This window comes from Thermobia domestica, chromosome 7 (genome assembly GCF_964235325.1).
Source record: "Thermobia domestica chromosome 7, izTheDome1.hap1.1, whole genome shotgun sequence".
Classification (NCBI taxonomy): Eukaryota; Metazoa; Arthropoda; class Insecta; order Zygentoma; family Lepismatidae; genus Thermobia; species Thermobia domestica.
In genome coordinates this window covers 298759137-298780614 of record NC_137460.1, presented here as the reverse complement: position 1 = coordinate 298780614, position 21478 = coordinate 298759137, and the positions used below count along the sequence as shown (strand labels likewise).

General features: G+C 34.3%; 1 protein-coding gene across 1 annotated transcript; it reads left to right on the top strand.

The window, feature by feature from the left end:
* Window positions 1-694: 694 nt before the first annotated feature.
* On the top strand, window positions 695-21083 carry LOC145691095 (uncharacterized). The gene is made up of 2 exons (XM_081766777.1): window positions 695-1366; window positions 19784-21083. The coding sequence occupies exons 1-2, from the start codon at window positions 1005-1007 to the stop codon at window positions 20643-20645; spliced, it is 1224 nt and encodes a 407-aa protein (XP_081622903.1). The 5' UTR covers window positions 695-1004; the 3' UTR covers window positions 20646-21083.
* The last annotated feature ends 395 nt before the right edge of the window (window positions 21084-21478 follow it).

Sequence of the window (21478 nt, the reverse complement as noted above, 5' to 3'; positions counted from 1 at the left end):
AGCATTTCAGGCGAAGAACATAGATTGCACTTCCTTCAAGGTCAGCAGCGCTCATCTTTCTCTCCACAACTCCGATGATTTGTACGACTAATGATGCTGAAGGCCCTTCTGCACCCCCTGTTCTGATGCCCCTGTGGTGAGTTAATATTATTGTTAATTTTTGTCAGATTTCTTCAGTATGTGAAACTTTGATTTGTTGTTGTTTATGATTTCATTAATCTAATGGCTCATATACTGGACAGAGATATGCCGCCTTATGCAGAGTCGTTTCGAAGTATGATTAGCGTCATACTAAAATACTGACTACTGCAGGAGACTTATGCTAGTCGTACTCTTTAGTGTGGCACTAATCGCGCATCAAAACGACTCTGCATAAGGCCCATGATGTTTTGCATCAATCAATGAAGCCGCTGTTTGTTGCAAATCCAGGTTTATCAGCACATGATAGCTTTAAACTTCGATTTGCGCAGAACATTGGTTTAATTAGTTAATGCAAACCATCCTAATATTAATTGCTAATATTTAGTCTGTAAACTTTTCTTTCTGTTAGTGAAGAGGGTTTTGTAGAAACCCATGTTAACTTGGTAATTGAAAGTTATAAAATTGATAAAAGAAGTATAGTGGGAAAAATCAGGCAGATGTGGGAAATTGTCATAATTGATGTGGGAAATCTAACTCTAGGCATCTGGCAACACTGATCTCATACTGTACTTATCTACTCTATACTTTAAATCCTTTGTTACTAATACGCTTTTGTTAATTTATTATACGCTTAATACACTCAATAAATGTCCAATGAGCTACCAGGTGCATTAAACTGGCGAAGAAGAAGAACCAATTGTTTCATAAATCAATTATTCTGAATTTTATTAAAAGCTGATCCTAGGTTTGATTGGAAGTTGCTTCTGTGAACGTTCTTGAAAATCATTTCATTAACACTGGCTGCATAAACTATAAGGGAAGTATAAGAATAGTGTCAAATTCTTATTAAATTTGAAATAATAATGGCTGGTGAGGCGTCTGTTAAGTTGGAGTTGATATGCAAAGAAGAAATTGATTATGACTTACCTGAGAAAGATCCACTCGAAGGGAAAGGGTGGACATACGAACTAATGACTGACAACAAAGAACTAATATTATCTACAACGGAAGAAGAGCAAACAATGGACAAGGATAGTGCTAAGTATTCTTTGGATGTGGAAACAAACGTTGATAGGGTGAAATCAAAATTTGCAGTAGAAGAAGATTCTGCATTTAAAAGTAATATAGATACGCTAAATGAAATAGTGGTTCAAAAGATTTGCGCGTCGTACTCTAACGACTCCCAGCAATTAACAAGAAGTTTAAATTCAGTTCGGCCAGAAAGGTAATTTTGAATTTTTAATATAGTAATTGGCTCAGGTTGGTAATACGGTCACATGGGTTCAGAAAGTTTATAGGTTAAAAACAATACTTCATGAGAAATATTTAGGTATGGGAGATACCTCAAACGTAAATTAATAACCTACAATTTGGAAATAGCATGGCCCATGTAGACCAGCTGTAGGCTATACCAATTAATAGTAATAATAATAAGATCGATACCACCTATATAAATCTTATATCATTCTTATCTTAATGAAATAATGATTACTTTATTATTGATTACACATTTCTTATCAATTCTTGTATATGTTTATAATATGGGTGCTCGACGATAGTGTTTAATTTATAGAGGATTTTATAAAATAAGAGATCGCGAGAATGAAATTTACCCCAAAGTTTTCACAAATTTAAACGTGAAAGGTGTTATACTTGAACAACAATTATGTTCGCTTGTACTTTTACTCAGGATTTAGCTAGAATGAGTTTAGCCTCACTTTTTCGGAGGGACATTAGCAAAATACAAGATGAAAGGGAATTCCGACGAACAGTGGATGTTCATTAATTGTAGAGGTCCACACCGCTACTCATTTCATAATGTAGAGGCCCATAACTGTACATTTCATACCGGTACCCATTTCTTTTTAAGGAAGTCGAATTTTTATATTTTCAGCAATCATTTTTAAGGTATGGAACTTCCATTTCTCCCTACAGGTTCACTTTAGGGGCTTATTGCACGTACACGATATAAGAATTATTGTACAATCAACACTAGCCAACATGTGCTAGATACCCGGTAAAAGAACAAGATTGCTATGTAACTTAGGGCAGAGCGCAGGATGTTGGTCCGTCTAGATGCAAAGGGATGGGTCGGTTAGGATAAGATGGGTCAAAGAAGATAACTTTGTAGGTAAACGAGGATAGCGGGAGACACCGTATATAGCATAAACTTACATATCACACGTGTTGAATATGTATAAGCATGTTCCTAAATCTATTATTGGTAACATCCTGAAATGCTGTCATTGCTTGCATATTTGTGTTCTAAGGTAATAAAATAGGAACGTAAATTTCTTTACTCCCAAATATCTTTCCAGTTCCGTGTCATCATTGAGCACTTTGAATTTTGATAGTTGATTTCGCTTACAGTAGCTCTTAGCTACTTTGTGTGGGAATCCGTACATAACATGCACACTACGGTATTATTTAAAATGCTATTACGAATTTGTTCTGTAACTTTTACAGTAAATCTCGAGTAGTTAATGTTTGCCTATTGGTTGATCTTGCATACAAATTGACATCGTATATTTTCTATACTTCAAAGTAATTTTATGCATGACATCATAATTTTGAAGAAATGGTCGGCTATATATCATTATTTGGTTTACCTGAAGTGGGGAAAAGGAAGTGTTAAAGAAGATGTTAAAAATTTACTCTCTCTCTCTCTCTCATCACGTTTGAAGGATGATGCTCGGTTCGTCTGCAAGTTAACGTACACGTAAGTTTAACGGTATGAAGAAGAGTGCTATAGATGTTAAAGACCCCAAAATATTAGGAAAAGTAGAGATGGGAAAATAATCAAATAGGGCCGGCATCAGAATTCGAATCTACAGTCGTCAGGCGCAGTTAGTGCTGCTCATTGCTATTTATTTTGCTCAATTTTTATAATAATAGTTATTATTATAATTATGATTAGAAATGGCAATTGTACCAGCAATAGACATGGAAATCGCAAGAATGTTGCTCTTGTTATTTATTCTCATAAGTTCTTTACTTCAGCATATTGAAATAACCATCGTTCAAATATCGGCTGCTACAAGTCACTTTTTACTCTCAAAACAAAATATTTTGTTATTAATAATTGTTCTATCTTTCTTTTTTTTTTTCATTTCTCGTAGATTATCTAAAAATTTTTGACCAGTAGTTAGTGGAAGCTAGGTTTGTTCAAATATCTTCACACTTGTGTTTCTTTCGTTGACTGCGTGGATTATTCCTGTGGCCGTAATGCGGTCTTTAATGGGTTCTACCATGTATATTACGTAGATTTTTACGTACTAATTTACGACATCTTGATTTAGTTTTGCGTTTTTGCACAGTAAATACAATGGACATACCAATACTTGCATGGTTAACTCTTTGACATCTGGAATGAATAGTCGCAGGTTCAAGTCGTCAGGTGAAATATTTTTATTTTTAAATATGTTTCTGTACCTTCACATATATTATTAATATTTGTTTTCTTGCATTTCTCGTATGTTATCTGAGATAATTTGTTCATCGATAATGGTAGATGAAATTAGGTTTTGTTATATATGTTTACTCTTTCGTATCCTTTGTTCAAAATGAATTTCTATATGCTCGAATTTATTAATAATTATTTATTTATTTGAATGTTGGTGGTCATGGGTTAGCGATGATTAGGTAAGGCTATGTTTGCAGAAAATATAGAACAATGCCATAACACTATTTGTTTACACAGTAATGCTTTAATTTTCCTTTATTCAGAAAATTACTTCGAATATGTGTTATGCAGCAAAACATTTTACTCACTGTTGGTGCCGGTGGTATCAGTTTTCTGGACGCACACGCTCTGTTCAATCACATATTTGGTCACTTATTATGTATTAGCACCTGTTTCAAAAATGTCCTATGGATTATTATCCTGATAAAAAAAAAAAAAAAAAAAAAAAAAAAAAATAGAAAGCATGTTAAAAAATAGTATTATAATTGTGTTTGCTTTATTTGATCACGCGGAAATTTTTACACTACATTTTAGAACAGGCATTCCAAAACTCGTTTCGTATCTGGCCTAATATCAGGACTATTTTTTTAAACTATATACATAGGTCTCAATGGTATGCTCTTTCTCATAACGTAGATGAATACAAATGCAGGCTTTTGGACTAAAACTATGTCGCGTGTAAGTGACGGCAGTCTTCTAGAACGGATTTGCTCATGCGTCCGTCTGTGAACAGATATCAGAGAAAAATGGTTAAAAAAAATATTGACAAACGTTTTCTTGCAATTGGTTCTACCTCCGAAGAATAGGTCCCGTCATCTTATTTTACTCTCTTTTCAAACTTGAATTGACTCAAATTAACTATTTCCAATTTCAGCATTTATCTGTATAGAACGAATATTGTAATATAGCGAGAAGTATTTGTTTCCAAACATTTCAGCGTCGTAACACAACCTTCACGACTATCCAATGTGCTTTATTGAAAACGAAGATAGTTAAAATTTAGTATCCCGTCCAGTTTCAAAAGTCATTTCCATATAGAATATACCGTAAATGCTGTCACGGTGCTGTTTCTTATATATATTTCAACGTTTCTCGAATAGATTCAATTTCGCCCGTTAACCCTCTTCTCAAACAGAAATATCTTCAGACTAGCCATTAGTTTCAGACTTAACGAACGAAACCATAAAACGAAACGGTATCCGATAAGGAGAAGTGATTGTTTGCAAATGATCCTGTGTCTATACACAACACATAATGACTGTCTTCAACGCTTTGCTAAAACGTTCATTTTATCAAATTCTCTATTACTAATATCGCTTCCAACGTTTATTGCCGTAGAATGAAAACGGTAACAGGGAAGGAAAAACGTTTTGCTGCAAAGAATTCAGCATCTCAATTCAACATACCGCTACTTTCTTGGATATTACTAGTATTTTTGGTTTCAAGAATTATTTCCGTAAAATGAACACTGTAAAACTATCTGGAAGAGGCTGTTTGCATTGGATGAACATCTCAAGTATATGTTCCATCCTCTGCGTTGAAATATTATTCAAACCAAACCTGGTCAATACTAGCCACTTCCGGTTTGAACTTCCTTGCCAGAGAGCGGAAACATAGTAAGAAGACTTCTTTCAACAAACAATTGAGTTTCAAAGATAACATGACTCTTGGCAACGCTCTACCAAAAGTGGAAGTGGCGCAAATATAATATTAAGTTTTCGATACTTATTTCTATATGAATATCGCGGTAAGAATTATTGAGCTACGTTTCTACAATCAGCTGAGCGTTCTAAGATAAAGTTCCACATTTTCTACTTACCCCTATTCAAAGCTGAGCGATCGATATAAACCATTTCTGTTGTTAATATTTTTTATCATGGGGAGGAAACGGTAACAGACAGTAACAAAGTGCTTTTACAACCGATTCAGGGTTTGGAGTAAACATATAACAACACACAGCACAAATTTACGTTTGTTTTTCATACATTCCCCTAATACCGTATCACTTATTCGTAAATGCAAATATTGTACAAATTTTGTAACGTTTTGAGCTTGATCATGATGGTTGTCTTAGTGTAAAAAAATGTTTCTCTGAGATTTTTAAACACTTCTTTATTTTCATTTGCATGGAATATTTTCCCCGCTTTGGTATATAATGATATATATCTTAGTGCACGAATAATTATGTCAATAAAGTTTCGCCCGTTTTTACACTTTAATGGATATGTGTGTCCCCAAAGTTTACAAGTTTTTTAAAATTCTAAGGTGGTATTGCGTTGTAGGAGAAATTTGCTTTAAAAGTATAATATTCTATATAATTGTTTGTTGGTGCTGTAGTCTAAGGAATTAATTTCGTTGTTAGAGTAGGCCTAACACGCAGCTACAGTTTTACTTGCAGTGGATCAGGAAGGAGAACATATGTGTTGATTTGATTTACAAAATGTAATATAACTGTAACCAATTCTTAAGAAATACCAAATTGAGAAAATTATGATTTTCTCTTCTATCTCATTTTCACTTAAACTTTATTGTCAAAAGTCCAGGGTATCCAATTATATACCTTTCCACCCGGACAATTTTTTTAATTTCAAAAAAGAGAAATTTAAAAAAAAGATTTTTTTTCCTAATCTGGTATGATTTACTTACCCTCATAAATATGATTTTGTTTTTCCTTTAAGCTAATAGCTTTCGGAAAAATTAACTTGCCCAATTCTGCATGTTCGGCCAATACTACATATATTGGTGATTCCATCTACCTGTAGAAATGTGTATGTCAGATGTGAAAGAGTTAAATGTGGTAATTAGCACGCACGAAAAATTAGCACGCATATTTGGAATAACTTACTTAGCGCGAGATGAATGAAAAGAAAGCTTACGTCGCTATATGTATAATTAACATTTACAATAGTAAAACATCACATATTTTTACACAAATAATAAAATCGATATATCTATGATACGCGGATCACGTCAGGTGCGTCAGTAATACGCATGGGAACTGTAACATTCTTGTGAAAGTTTGGTATATCAAGAACGATAAGGTAATATTATACAATAGGACACTCTAAGAATGAGTGATAATCCAAGTTGGAATGGTTTAGTGCAGAATGATATCCAGTTGAGAAGTTAAATTTGTGACCTGTGCGATTTCAGGTTTGGTTAATCACTGGGTGAATGAGTTTCGTATATTACTGAATGTGCACTACAGTTTAATGTGAAGTATATATTTTATTTTCTTGAGCGTTTAGTATTTGCTGCTCAAAGTACACAGTTAAAATTACTTTGAAATCTTCAAGGTCACGTCTGTAGCCAGTAATTATATCTTTCGGCCTTCATTAATAATTTTGCGAACGTGTTGTAAAGGTTGGTTTTGGTCAAATTTATTAGATATGTAAATTTGACCTCGATTCCTGAATATGAACATGTGATAATTAACATAATGACATGCATTATGCTGGGGTTCGCCAGATCTGAATAAATTAATATGTAAATTTATATTTGCCTACCAAGGCTGGGCTTTAGATGGTTTGTTTCCGAAAAGTGCACCGGTGCGATAGTAAACTAAATCGTGGAAAGCTGAAGTTAACGCCGCGGGGCTTGAACCTCAGGTCTCCAAGTCTAATGTTCAATTAGCGATTCACGAAACGTAGGGAAATTTAAAAGGTAATACTTCTAATGATATACAGATTTCGAAGTCCTACTTTTCCCCCAAAACGGTATTACCAGGGCGCTAGGAAAAAGTAGTTGCGCAGCTAATTAGAATTTAAATAAAACAAAATAAACATCTGTTTTACGCAACCTCCACAGAACGGGCACACGCTGCAAAGCTGAAAGAAAATGTTCTCGCTAATGCAGTTTTTTATGGGACAGACTGTACTGACTACCACTTGGAGATGCAAGTGAATTTTTGAATAAAAATTCAAGTGCTGAATGCTGCAATAAATTTTAAATTTATTGAAAAGATATAATAGAAATAAATCAAATCGAAATAATTCAAAATAACTCAAATTAATTATGATTGTGGTGGTCAGTTCAGGCATCTCCCAAATTACTGGTAATGTCAAGACAAACATAAAGGATACTTTCACCATGTCTAGCAGGGGTGAGGAATTTAAATCTACTCTGCTTAAATAACAAAAGTTACACAGAAATTTGGTAACAGCAATAAAAATTTAATTAATTAAAAATAAAGGTAGTTACTAGTGAAGGAATAACAATTTATAGTAGTCAACAATAAAAAAAAGTTAAATAACAGAAGAAAAATCAATCTTTTCAACAGGAATTAATACCATTGTTTGCTTTTTGAAAATGTTAATGACAATATCTGCATTATTTTTATGGAATCAGAAGGATTCCACCTGAGAACGTTAAATAGAGAATTTAGTTTCTTATCTCAGCATACAATTATATGATTTCCTTAATCATTTCATACTTCTGATTAACAGTTCCTTTTTTATTAATTTCCAGTTAAGGCTCAAAAAAATACAATTAATCTGAATTGCTATCATATATGTTTTTGAATAATTTGTAACAGTAGATGAGATTTTTATTTCTCTGCTTATAACTAAACAGTGGCAAACAGAATGTTATTACTTAAATTGAAGTTTATTTATCACTTCCAGATATTATTATTAAAGAAGAATTAAAAAAAATAGAATAGAAAAAAATGAAAAGACTGTAGAGAAGTTATGATTGGATAATTTTGATTTACTTTAAAAGTCATGACTTGCTAGCGAATGCGAATGGAAACGTGAAATTATAGAAAAGATACAATAGGATAGAAGTGCACTTGTGGATCTTAATATTCATATATATACATATATCATATAACTAAATATTCATACATATAAACATTCAAATCATTATTCAATTTTATCTAAACAAATTACCAAAGAAAAATCAATGTTAATTACTATATAAACAAGCCATAAAATACACATATAAGATTGATACAAATTACTTGGGATATCAATTGGACATTACTTTGAATTAGTGGACTTTTTGGTCTTCAGTGATCAGAGTCCGTCTGCGTAACGTGTCGCTTAATTAAATACTTATCGAGGAATAATCCTAACTTTTGTATATATTATTTAATTTACCGACAGGCCGAAACTGTTGCCTTTACAAAAACCTTTATAGATGTGCAACTACAATACATGTCCGTTTACAAAGTGCCTATCCAAACCATTTTCATCGAACAACTAATAACATTTAATTTATATATTATTCAAAGTGCAACTCTCAAATTTGCATTTCCACAGAGATGAATATTATTCTAAATATTAGCACTCGATAGGCTACAAATATGCTTTTTATTCTGACCTTTCTTCATCAATTATATGACAGAAAGTCTTAGTTTATGATGAGAAGTTAAGAACTCAAAAGGTTATGCAATAAGATGTAATATTTCTTCAATAAAATAAAATAAATCGATAAAATAAAATGGATCACTGACATGCAACTGGATTTGTGGTAATTGGATGAAAGTTAAGGCACGTTAATTGTTCATTCCGTATGGGAACGGAGAATCAAACAACACCAACAGTCTCGACCCGATTGGGGAACGAAGTAAAGAAATCGACGGATGACATCTGCCAAAATAGTCCGGCCTTGAGTCATAATGGGGAAGAAATAAATTAACTATATTTCCTACCTTCTCACCGCAACTGGTCGCCATTTCTTTTTATGACTGCTTCTTACCAGGCACGTACTTTCTTCTTTACGTTAAACTTGTTAAAGTGTTCGCTTGCACTTAGCTTCTCCTGCTCCTTTCCATGTGGGCCATGCTTCCGTCAGTTCTTTGGTTGAAGTCCTTACTTCGGATCCCGACGTGTGTATCTCCTGGACTGGATACTCGGCTGGTCGCTCATTTGCCTCTTCACAGAGCATATGCTGGGGCTTCCATGGGATGTAAATGTTTGACTCTGTTCTACTATGGAGTTGGCTGACACTATCAACTAGTTCGATCACTGCCACTATCAACAAGTTCGATCACCGCCACTATCAACAAGTTCGATCACCGCCACTATCAACAAACCACTTCTGCTTTTGATAATACCTTTTTCTTAAAGTAAAATAATTCGAATAATATTTATCAATGTAGTCTACAGTGTTTGTACGATATTAATCAATAAGAAATGTTAGCTGGTAGGCCCCTCACAAAACACCACGACGACGATGTACTAGCACATACTTTTTAATTAAGAATCACTTGAAAAATATAAGTTCGTCGATATTTGTTAGAGAGTGTGTGTGTGTGTAGAGCGGCCGTGTGTAATGTTCGATGAATGTATTGCAACTGCCGTAGCTTCTTTCGGTGTTAGGGCGCGTACCTATCTATAAACAAAAAGATCTTTCTTTTCTTTCAAAAAAAATTTAAAATTCGCAACTTGGTTTGTTGTGGTGGCGGTTTTCGTTGTTCTCTTTAAAAAAAAAAAGTTCGTTGTAACGTTTTAGGTTGAGTTTATGACATGCTTCCAAAGCCAAAAGGGTTTTTGAATGTTTCCAATGTCAAAAGGATGTTTTAGCAGTTTCTCGGAGAATTTTAACTGTTAATTGTTCAGCCTGTGTGTGGGCCACGAGGACAGAAAGAAACGGGATCTATTGTCCAGAAAAGTTGGCCTTCCGTTACCTGCGATCGAAGCTGGTTGAATCGCGAAGTAAAGATGTTCAGTTTTTGAAAAAAAAAGAAATGGTGTTCTGGCTAACTCAAATTTTAATATCGAGTTCATTGTACATAATATACATTTGTAATAATAATTGCTTCTAGGCGATTGTCACAACTACCCCCCTCCTAAGATGAAGCAAGTGCTGCAACTTCGTTGAAGTACGGCTTCATCCCAAGAGAACATGGGTGATATGTTACATTAAATGCACAAAATTTAAAAGTCCAAAAATAAGTTCCTAAAAATCCGAACCCTAAAATAAAATTGTTTTGATTTTAAGAAGTACATAAAAATCCTGGCTCAAATGTAGGCTTTAAAGTGTTTCCGTTTTGAAATATTATTTTCTTAAAAAATCCTAGCTCTAATTATTCATGTGGTGATCATTTTCTGTATAATGTTCTAGTGAACCGTGTGGTCCCTGGTTTCAAGTATGTGGTCATTTTGAGCTTTCTTATTTAGCACGTGAGGCATGGTTTACAATAATATCGTGATATCTAATTTGACCATCGGCTGCAAGAATTCATTTTCCCAAAGTACTGGCTTGCCTAGGTGACACAACAATATCTTTTAATACACTCCTCAGCGTCCTGGACTACAGGGAAGGATGACATCAGAGTTCAGAGGATTTTCTGGAGGCAGAGCTCCTCCTTATGCGAGGGCAAGGCCATGACTCGCATTTGAGATTTCATTATCCGGCTGTACTTTCACCTCTTCTATGTAACATCTTAATATTAAGTGCACCATATTCTGAGGGCAAAGTTTCATATCAACGTACTGAGACTTGCTAAGTTCTCTGTGGCTGCTCGCAGCTCAGAGCTTATCCACTTTCAGCTCGGCGCGTTCATCGCAGATATCATCACCAAGGTGAAGGGGTGCGTTGAGTCTCTTGCTCCAAACGCAAAACTCCCTTCTGAGCTCAAATCGGGAACTTCTCTCAACCGATGGCTCGCTTTTTATACATATATACGTATGTATCTCTAGGCACTTTCACATGTATTTCAAAATTGTGTCTCTTAGGCCGGTTTCAATATAGAATGTCGCACTTAGGCGGATATCTTTGTCCATCTGTCCTCTTCATTCATATTTATCTCACTTCGCAATATAGTCATCGGATTCAGGAATACACTGGTTAATAACAATTTTTCTTTTGTATTATGGTGTCTATACTTAATCTTCTATTAAGGTGCCAGATTTATTCCAATGGGGCGTGCCATTCTAAGTTTCTCGTCTGCTGTTCCTGCAGTACGTTCTCTATACAGTTATTGGATTTTTTTATTTTATTTTTTTTATTGCTTCGAATTCAAGTTCTTCCGATGTGCAGTCATGGTGGTACTTCGTTTAAATTTATTCCATGCCGTCATCATTCAAGATAGGTTGCTTTCTAGCATGCTCTCTCTCTCTGACCATCACCTCGAACCCTGGGCCACTAAGTTCTAATATGCGAACATCATGGTGAACTGAATGGTAGCGAACCTGATACCATTCAGGTTGTCTTCAGTCCTTTTAGGTTTCTCTAGTGAGCATGGCAAACTTGTTACTTCTGGCCAGTTGTCATCGGACATTTCTTGACATTTAGCTCTTTTGACCGTACCCATCCTTATACCATACGGTCTATTTTGACCTTTCAGATATGCATAGTCTTTGATATTCTTGCCTTTATCATGTGGGTTTAACCAGGTTAGACTAAAGTCGTCTTGCCAGTTTTCATCACTTTCTTCCTGGCTGAATACGGACTTTACCTGACGACCGTAGTAATTGTTTGAGTTACCTGGATCCCAGTGATAACTTTGATGCTGGATTGACCGTTCCTTCGTGTGTTCGAATCTTCCCTTAGCATCAGCACTGGAAATGTCTTGCTCTCGGTATAAGGACGCTTCCTTGTGAAGTCTGTACTGGTAATTTCCTCTTCTGTATAAATAATTGCGTTCTCGTTCTTGACGTCCTTCATAGGAGTTCTGCACCTTGACGCACTTCTCGAGTCTTGGTTTGACTCTTATTTTCCCTGGAATTGTCCTTCCGCGCAGTTTATGCTTAACCTTGTGAGTCTTCAAGTTACTTGAACTAGTTGCAGGGTTGTCCATTGGAAAATGGGACTCCTCAATCTCCTGACTCGAATCCTGACAGGTTTGGTGATCTAATGTTTGCAGCTGCTGTGGCTCACAGCTCGCTTCTGGCACTGTCTGTGTGGTTGGGGAATCGATTTCGATAATTTCTTTCCCCCGCTGCAAGCTTTCTATAGTCTCTTTCGTTTGTTCTATCTTTTTTGTCAGATCTTCCTCTAGCTTCTTAGTTTGCTCCTGTATTCCCTCTAGCTGCTTTCTCAGCTTCCGTTGTTCTTCTGTATTCTTTTGAATCAGCCTTATTAGGACTTGTGCCCATGCTGGTGCGTCTTCAAGCGTTCCTGTATTATTAATATTGCCCGTGGGATCCATCTCTTGCTCGTGTCTATCTGCAAGACGAGTCGAACTTTCTTCGTCGGACGACATCATGCTTCTAGGTCTCTGTCGCAAGGTGGATGGACGCAACTGGGGCATCTGAAAATATACTTATAAGCCTAATATATTGGTTAAGTTATCTTCGCTTTTATAAGAAGTAACTATGCTTTCACACATGTAATATAGGAGAAATTAAATTATTCACTTAATAAAAACAAATACTTCTAGAAAACGTTCTAGTTGCAGTTCGATACACACACACACTTGTATATTTATCAATTCATGAAATACGTGGCGCTTTGCTCGGAGCTTCCCTCTTAGCGCCAACACAACCTATTGATCCACATCGTTCAATGCTTAATATTAATTACCATAATATAAACATAAATGAAATATATAAATCGTTAATATTGAAATAAATGAATATACGTTTTTATTTTTACTTCTACTAACATACGACATTACTGATAAAATAAATAAAAATGCAAAATAAGGTAAATAAAACACTATAATAGAATACATATATACATATATATGAACGAAAGTGTAAGTGAATCAATAAATTTGAGTTATGTTTCTCATACATCCTGTTGCCTACCTGTTCTTACCTATTTTGATTTCATTAATTTTCTTCTTCTTTTTCTTTACTTCAATCCACACAAAACAGAATGATTATCACTTTTTTTTTTAGGTAAACAGAACAAATAAACCTACATATATATACATGATTTCCTCTTTTGATTCTTTCTCTTCCTTATGCTGATAACGTTTTTTTTTTATAAGTCAATGAAACTTTGATATTATTTTCAAGTTGCTGCTGTTCCACTCAGAATTTCCATTCTACTTTCTCCTGTAAAAGAACGTAAGGTGGAGGGGAAACGAACGTTGATCGTTCTCTATTGGGTAATGTGATAATAATTCGATTCTAATTAACGACGCTTCGAGTTTGGTCGATTTCGTTTCATGTTGTTCGGAGCCTATGTATAGTATTTTCGGGTCCCTGTTCGGGCACCAAGTTTTGTAAAGGTTGGTTTTGGTCAAATTTATTAGATATGTAAATTTGACCTCGATTCCTGAATATGAACATGTGATAATTATCATAATGACATGCATTATGCTCGGGTTCGCCAGATCTGAATAAATTAATATGTAAATTTATATTTGCCTACCAAGGCTGGGCTTTAGATGGTTTGTTTCCGAAAAGTGCACCGGTGCGATAGTAAACTAAATCATGGAAAGCTGAAGTTAACGCCGCGGGGCTTGAACCTCAGGTCTCCAAGTCTAATGTTCAATTAGCGATTCACGAAACGTAGAGAAATTTAAAAGGTAATACTTCTAATGATATACAGATTTCGAAGTCCTACTTTTCCCCCAAAACGGTATTACCAGGGCGCTAGGAAAAAGTAGTTGCGCAGCTAATTAGAATTTAAATAAAACAAAATAAACATCTGTTTTACGCAACCTCCACAGAACGGTCACACGCTGCAAAGCTGAAAGAAAATGTTCTCGCTAATGCAGTTTTTTATGAGACAGACTGTACTGACTACCACTTGGAGAAGCAAGTGAATTTTTGAATAAAAATTCAAGTGCTGAATGCTGCAATAAATTTTAGATTTATTGAAATGATGTAATAGAAATAAATCAAATCGAAATAATTCAAAATAACTCAAATTAATTATGATTGTGGTGGTCAGTTCAAGCATCTCCCAAATTACTGGTAATGTCAAGACAAACATAAAGGATACTTTCACCATGTCTAGCAGGGGTGAGGAATTTAAATCTACTCTGCTTAAATAACAAAAGTTACACAGAAATTTGGTAACATCAATAAAAATTTAATTAATTAAAAATAAAGGTAGTTACTAGTGAAGGAATAACAATTTATAGTAGTCAACAATAAAAAAAAGTTAAATAACAGAAGAAAAATCAATCTTTTCAACAGGAATTAATACCATTGTTTGCTTTTTGAAAATGTTAATGACAATATCTGCATTATTTTTATGGAATCAGAAGGATTCCACCTGAGAACGTTAAATAGAGAATTTAGTTTCTTATCTCAGCATACAATTATATGATTTCCTGAATCATTTCATACTTCTGATTAACAGTTCCTTTTTTATTAATTTCCAGTTAAGGCTCAAAAAAATACAATTAATCTGAATTGCTATCATATATGTTTTTGCATAATTTCTAACAGTAGATGAGATTTTTATTTCTCTGCTTATAACTAAACAGTGGCAAACAGAATGTTATTACTTAAATTGAAGTTTATTTATCACTTCCAGATATTATTATTAAAGAAGAATTAAAAAAAATAGAATAGAAAAAAATGAAAAGACTGTAGAGAAGTTATGATTGGATAATTTTGATTTACTTTAAAAGTCATGACTTGCTAGCGAATGCGAATGGAAACGTGAAATTATAGAAAAGATACAATAGGATAGAAGTGCACTTGTGGATCTTAATATTCATATATATACATATATCATATAACTAAATATTCATACATATAAACATTCAAATCATTATTCAATTTTATCTAAACAAATTACCAAAGAAAAATCAATGTTAATTACTATATAAACAAGCCATAAAATACACATATAAGATTGATACAAATTACTTGGGATATCAATTGGACATTACTTTGAATTAGTGGACTTTTTGGTCTTCAGTGATCAGAGTCCGTCTGCGTAACGTGTCGCTTAATTAAATACTTATCGAGGAATAATCCTAACTTTTGTATATATTATTTAATTTACCGACAGGCCGAAACTGTTGCCTTTACAAAAACCTTTATAGATGTGCAACTACAATACATGTCCGTTTACAAAGTGCCTATCCAAACCATTTTCATCGAACAACTAATAACATTTAATTTATATATTATTCAAAGTGCAACTCTCAAATTTGCATTTCCACAGAGATGAATATTATTCTAAATATTAGCACTCGATAGGCTACAAATATGCTTTTTATTCTGACCTTTCTTCATCAATTATATGACAGAAAGTCTTAGTTTATGATGAGAAGTTAAGAACTCAAAAGGTTATGCAATAAGATGTAATATTTCTTCAATAAAATAAAATAAATCGATAAAATAAAATGGATCACTGACATGCAACTGGATTTGTGGTAATTGGATGAAAGTTAAGGCACGTTAATTGTTCATTCCGTATGGGAACGGAGAATCAAACAACACCAACAGTCTCGACCCGATTGGGGAACGAAGTAAAGAAATCGACGGATGACATCTGCCAAAATAGTCCGGCCTTGAGTCATAATGGGGAAGAAATAAATTAACTATATTTCCTACCTTCTCACCGCAACTGGTCGCCATTTCTTTTTATGACTGCTTCTTACCAGGCACGTACTTTCTTCTTTACGTTAAACTTGTTAAAGTGTTCGCTTGCACTTAGCTTCTCCTGCTCCTTTCCATGTGGGCCATGCTTCAGTCAGTTCTTTGGTTGAAGTCTTTACTTCGGGTCCCGACGTGTGTATCTCCTGGACTGGATACTCGGCTGGTCGCTCATTTGCCTCTTCACAGAGCATATGCTGGGGCTTCCATGGGATGCAAATGTTTGACTCTGTTCTACTATGGAGTTGGCTGACACTATCAACTAGTTCGATCACTGCCACTATCAACAAGTTCGATCACCGCCAGTATCAACAAGTTCGATCACCGCCACTATCAACAAGTTTGATCACCGCCACTATCAACAAGTTCGATCACCGCCACTATCAACAAACCACTTCTGCTTTTGATAACACCTTTTTCTTAAAGTAAAATAATTCGAATAATATTTATCAATGTAGTCTACAGTGTTTGAACGATATTAATCAATAAGAAATGTTAGCTGGTAGGCCCCTCACAAAACACCACGACGACGATGTACTAGCACATACTTCTTAATTAAGAATCACTTGAAAAATATAAGTTCGTCGATATTTGTTAGAGTGTGTGTGTGTGTAGAGCGGCCGTGTGTAATGTTCGATGAATGTATTGCAACTGCCGTAGCTTCTTTCGGTGTTAGGGCGCGTACCTATCTATAAACAAAAAGATCTTTCTTTTCTTTCAAAAAAAATTTAAAATTCGCAACTTGGTTTGTTGTGGTGGCGGTTTTCGTTGTTCTCTTTAAAAAAAAAAGTTCGTTGTAACGTTTTAGGTTGAGTTTATGACATGCTTCCAAAGCCAAAAGGGTTTTTGAATGTTTCCAATGTCAAAAGGATGTTTTAGCAGTTTCTCGGAGAATTTTAACTGTTAATTGTTCAGCCTGTGTGTGGGCCACGAGGACAGAAAGAAACGGGATCTATTGTCCAGAAAAGTTGGCCTTCCGTTACCTGCGATCGAAGCTGGTTGAATCGCGAAGTAAAGATGTTCAGTTTATAGAAAAAAGAAATGGTGTTCTGGCTAACTCAAATTTTAATATCGAGTTCATTGTACATAATTTACATTTGTAAGAATAATTGCTTCTAGGCGATTGTCACAGTGTGCTCAGTATATTTTACAGCCTTGTAACCAGCGAAACACAAACCTGATCGCCAGGATGCGACGTCTGCAAGATGTACAGAAAACCAATGCTTAACTCCAACTTTGAAATTTTACAGATCATTCAGTATATACACCCGGAACAAGCTTATGCTTATTATCCCTTGTTCTTGACTTGTGTAGGATCTCGATCTTAATTCTTACATTAATGAGATGTTGACCAGTTTGAGGATGCATTTTTGCAAAGAAAATGGATTTTGAATGAGATGATATAAATGAAATGTAAACTTTCTTCTTAACGCGTTGGTAAAGTCGGCAAGTGTTTTCATAAGACTCTGTTTTATATGTGAATTATTTTTTTGTAGTGTTTACGTTGTAAGGGTTTATAAATTTCCAGTGTTCGTGACAACGTTAAGCACATAGTATTATGTAATTTTTAATCCATCAGGTTTAAAAAATGTATATTACGTATAACGCCATCAAAGCAACGTAGAAATACTTAATTTTGTATCGCGGGAATGAAAGAGGTAATATTAATGTGAATTACTGAGAATGAGGCGGTGATTCCATGATTCCATGACGGTGAGCCGTTTTTTTTTTCGAAAAAGTAGAATGCTGCATATAGGTAAAGAAGCACGTCCGGAAAGGATAAAGGCGTTATTTAAAAGGGAAATGATAAAAATACTTTGTTTCCCTGCAAATAATTTTTAAGTCGTGTACTACAAGGTTTTTTGCTGTTTTTAATGTGGCACGTGTTAAAGCATCTAAAGAGGTGTGTAAATTTATGGGTTTACAGCCTAATTTAACAACATCCGTTTGAAAAGTAGTTTTCTTAAAGTTTCTTGTATGCTTGCAAAATTGTGATCACTTAACTTCATCAGACAATGCGTAATAGAATTCTATACACTAAATATTAATTTTATATCATATGGTAAATTTATATGTTAAGAAATATACGGAAATTGCCCGTTTCCAATCTTAAGGTGTAGATTGCTTGCTAACTTTTCTGAGTAAAGATTTTGTATGAAAAATGTGACTTCCCTAACCTAATCCACTCGTCAGATAGTCTGCTTTTCGCGTAAATTTTAAATCGCTTACTTGTAGGATTTTCAATCTAGTGACAGTAAAAAAAAAAAAGAAAAAAAGAAAGAAAAAATTTTATGCTTCACCTACAGGTCTGGCTAACTGCATTGTAAAATTTAGTTTCAATCAATTCACTTATTTCCTTATCTAATTCATCTATTTTCTTAGCTAATGCTTGATTAGCTGGTTGTCAAGTTTGTGCACTGAGATACAATATGCATTTTGTTCATGATCTTCCTCTGGAATGTTGTATTTCCCGAAACATTGGTGCACGCGACAGATTTTTGAAAGTAAAAGAAGCTAGTGTGCAACCCTCCACTCTCTAACGAGAGAGACCCGTCAGATTATAATTTTTGACCTATTCATTACCTTATGAAACCCATTTCAATGAACGTACCATAATAAAATGCCACTTAAATGTACACAATCGACATATAAAAGATAATTCATATCAAGGAGTTCAGCTTCCTGTCTTTTATAATCTAACGCATTAGATATTTCTTCCATTTTTCGGTGTCATATTGTAGCATTTATCTCCTCACGCTTCTTTTATTTAAACGTAAAAAAACAATAATTTTTAAAGTGTTTCAGGATATTAATAACACTCGAGAGCATCGTTTGCAAAAAGGCTGTAAGAGGAGGATTTGAAACCCAATGTAGCATTTTGATTTCTCCGAATAACATCACACTATGTTATTGGAAATTTAAATTATATGTTCTGAGCACAAACGTACAAACATTAGTAATAATGTAGGTCTGACGAAATTGCTAGGGCTTGTCCATATTACCTTATCGTTGATTTCTGGAATCATAATATCATATATATCAAATAAATAAATAAATATTACGAGAAATTGAAAGCTCAACACATCTCAAATATTTTATTTTCATAATAGGTCTTAAATATGTATCAAATGTAACCATGTAGCTATATGTCAACAACCGCAAAAATTGTACTACCTATTAAAATTTACTATATCAAAATACCAGATTATATTAAAAACACACCTAAAGTTTGATATACTGATTGAAATGACGTACTTCATGCAAAATTTTAAAACTTATTATGCCCTTCCTTTGTTTCATTCATAATAATATTTTTTTTGGAGCTGCAATTGCAACAAGTTGTTCTGATTTTTAAATTGTCTGATACAACAATTAGAGATATATAAATATTTTTTTCACAACGAATTTCTCTTTTCGCTGTCAATAATGAAATGTTTATTCGACATAGTACAAAATATTTTTTTGTTTGTATGTACTTGAGTTAAATGTAATATCGTATTTTTAAAGGAATGCAAAATTTGATATAGTAAAGGATATTTTGAGAATGGAGAGATATGGAATATCGTCGATGGTTCACGGTTCCATATTTGTACATGATTCCATGTAATAGATCAAATATAAACGTAATTCAATCATTAAATATAATGAATGATTTTATATGTTCGCTGATACTTATTAATTACCTCAATTCACATTTTGTTGTTTATTGAATTTGTTGCAGAAGAAATAACGTATTTGCTCTACACAGAGAAGCGAATACCTTCGTTGCTCTAAAGGAAACAGTTTCTTATTCAAACGAGAAATCTGATACTACGAAGCAGTTTCGCAGAGAATGTAATCAGTCAAGCTTGTTAAGGCATTTGCTTGCACGCAAAGGTAAAAAGCGACATACGTACCAAAATAGTGATAAACGCTATAGTCAAACTTTAACCTTGTCAAGTCATAATTTAATAGATAAAGCTACAAAATCCCATAGATGCGTAGAGTGCGGAAAGGGATTCACTGCACGTTCAAGTTTGAATAGACACATTTTAATCCACAAAGGGGAAAAACTTCACACTTGCCAAGAGTGTGGAAAAAGTTTCATTGATCGTTCAAGTATGAGAAAACACATTTTAATCCACACAGGAGAGAAACCTCACACATGCCTAGTGTGTATTAAGAGGTTTAGAGACCGTTCATCTTTGAAAAGACACATTTTAATCCACAAAGGGGAAAAACCTTACACTTGCCAAGAGTGTGAAAAAGGATTCAGTGCTCGTTCAAGTATGATAAAACACTTTTTAGTCCACACAGGAGAGAAACCTTACACATGCATAGTGTGTAGTAAGAGGTTTAGAGACCGTTCAACTTTGAATAGACACATTTTAATCCACAAAGGGGAAAAACCTCATACTTGCCAAGAGTGTGGAAAGAGATTTCGTGAACGTTCAAAATTGAAAATACACATATTAATCCACACAGGAGAGAAACCTTACACATGCCTTGTGTGTAGTAAGAGGTTTACAGAACGTTCCAATTTGTATAGACACATGTTCATCCACAGAGCGGACAAGCCTAATACTTGCCAAGAATGTGGTTAAGGATTCAGTGTTCGTTCAAATTTAGCGAAACATTTGTTAATACACGAACGAGGGGATCTCAAACATGAGGAGAGTGTGAAGAGGGATTTAATAATCGTCCAAATTTGATTACCTAGATTTTAATCCACACAGCCGAAAAACCTCATATACGCCAATATTGTGTACTGGATAGAGAACGTTGACATTTGCGTAAACATATAAGCCTGCAAATGAGAAAACATTTACACATTCAAAGAATGTGAAAAAAGATTAACATAAACTACAAGTTTTGACAGACGTTCATCCACAAGCATAAGAATCCTTCCCATTGCGAAGAATGAGGAAAAGTTTACTATACGCTGAAATTTTTTAAAAAGATTTTGACGCACACACGCGAAAATCCTTCCACATGCCAATTATGTTTAAAGGGATTCAGTGTACGTTCAAGTTTTGCTACACGCATATTAATGCACATAGGACAAAAATTTACACATGGCAGGAGTGCTTAAATGGATTTAATTGTTATCAAATTTTGGTTCCGCACAGTCGAAAAATCTGATATATACCAGGCGTGTAGTAGGGATTTAGAGATCGTCCACATTTGCTAAACACAAATTATTTCACTCAGTCGAAAAATCTCTTACCTGCGAAGAGTGTGGAAACGTATGACAAATAGTTCAATTCCTGGAAAACATCTTTTATACCGGAAAAAGATGGGTGTAAAAATTGTGAAAAATGTTTAATGAAATTACATATTTTGTTAGTGGTAAGACTTTGTAACACAAGTGAAAAGATTTACTGAAAAATAATGTTTGTACATGAAAGGATATGGTGAGGGTACAAACGTGATAACA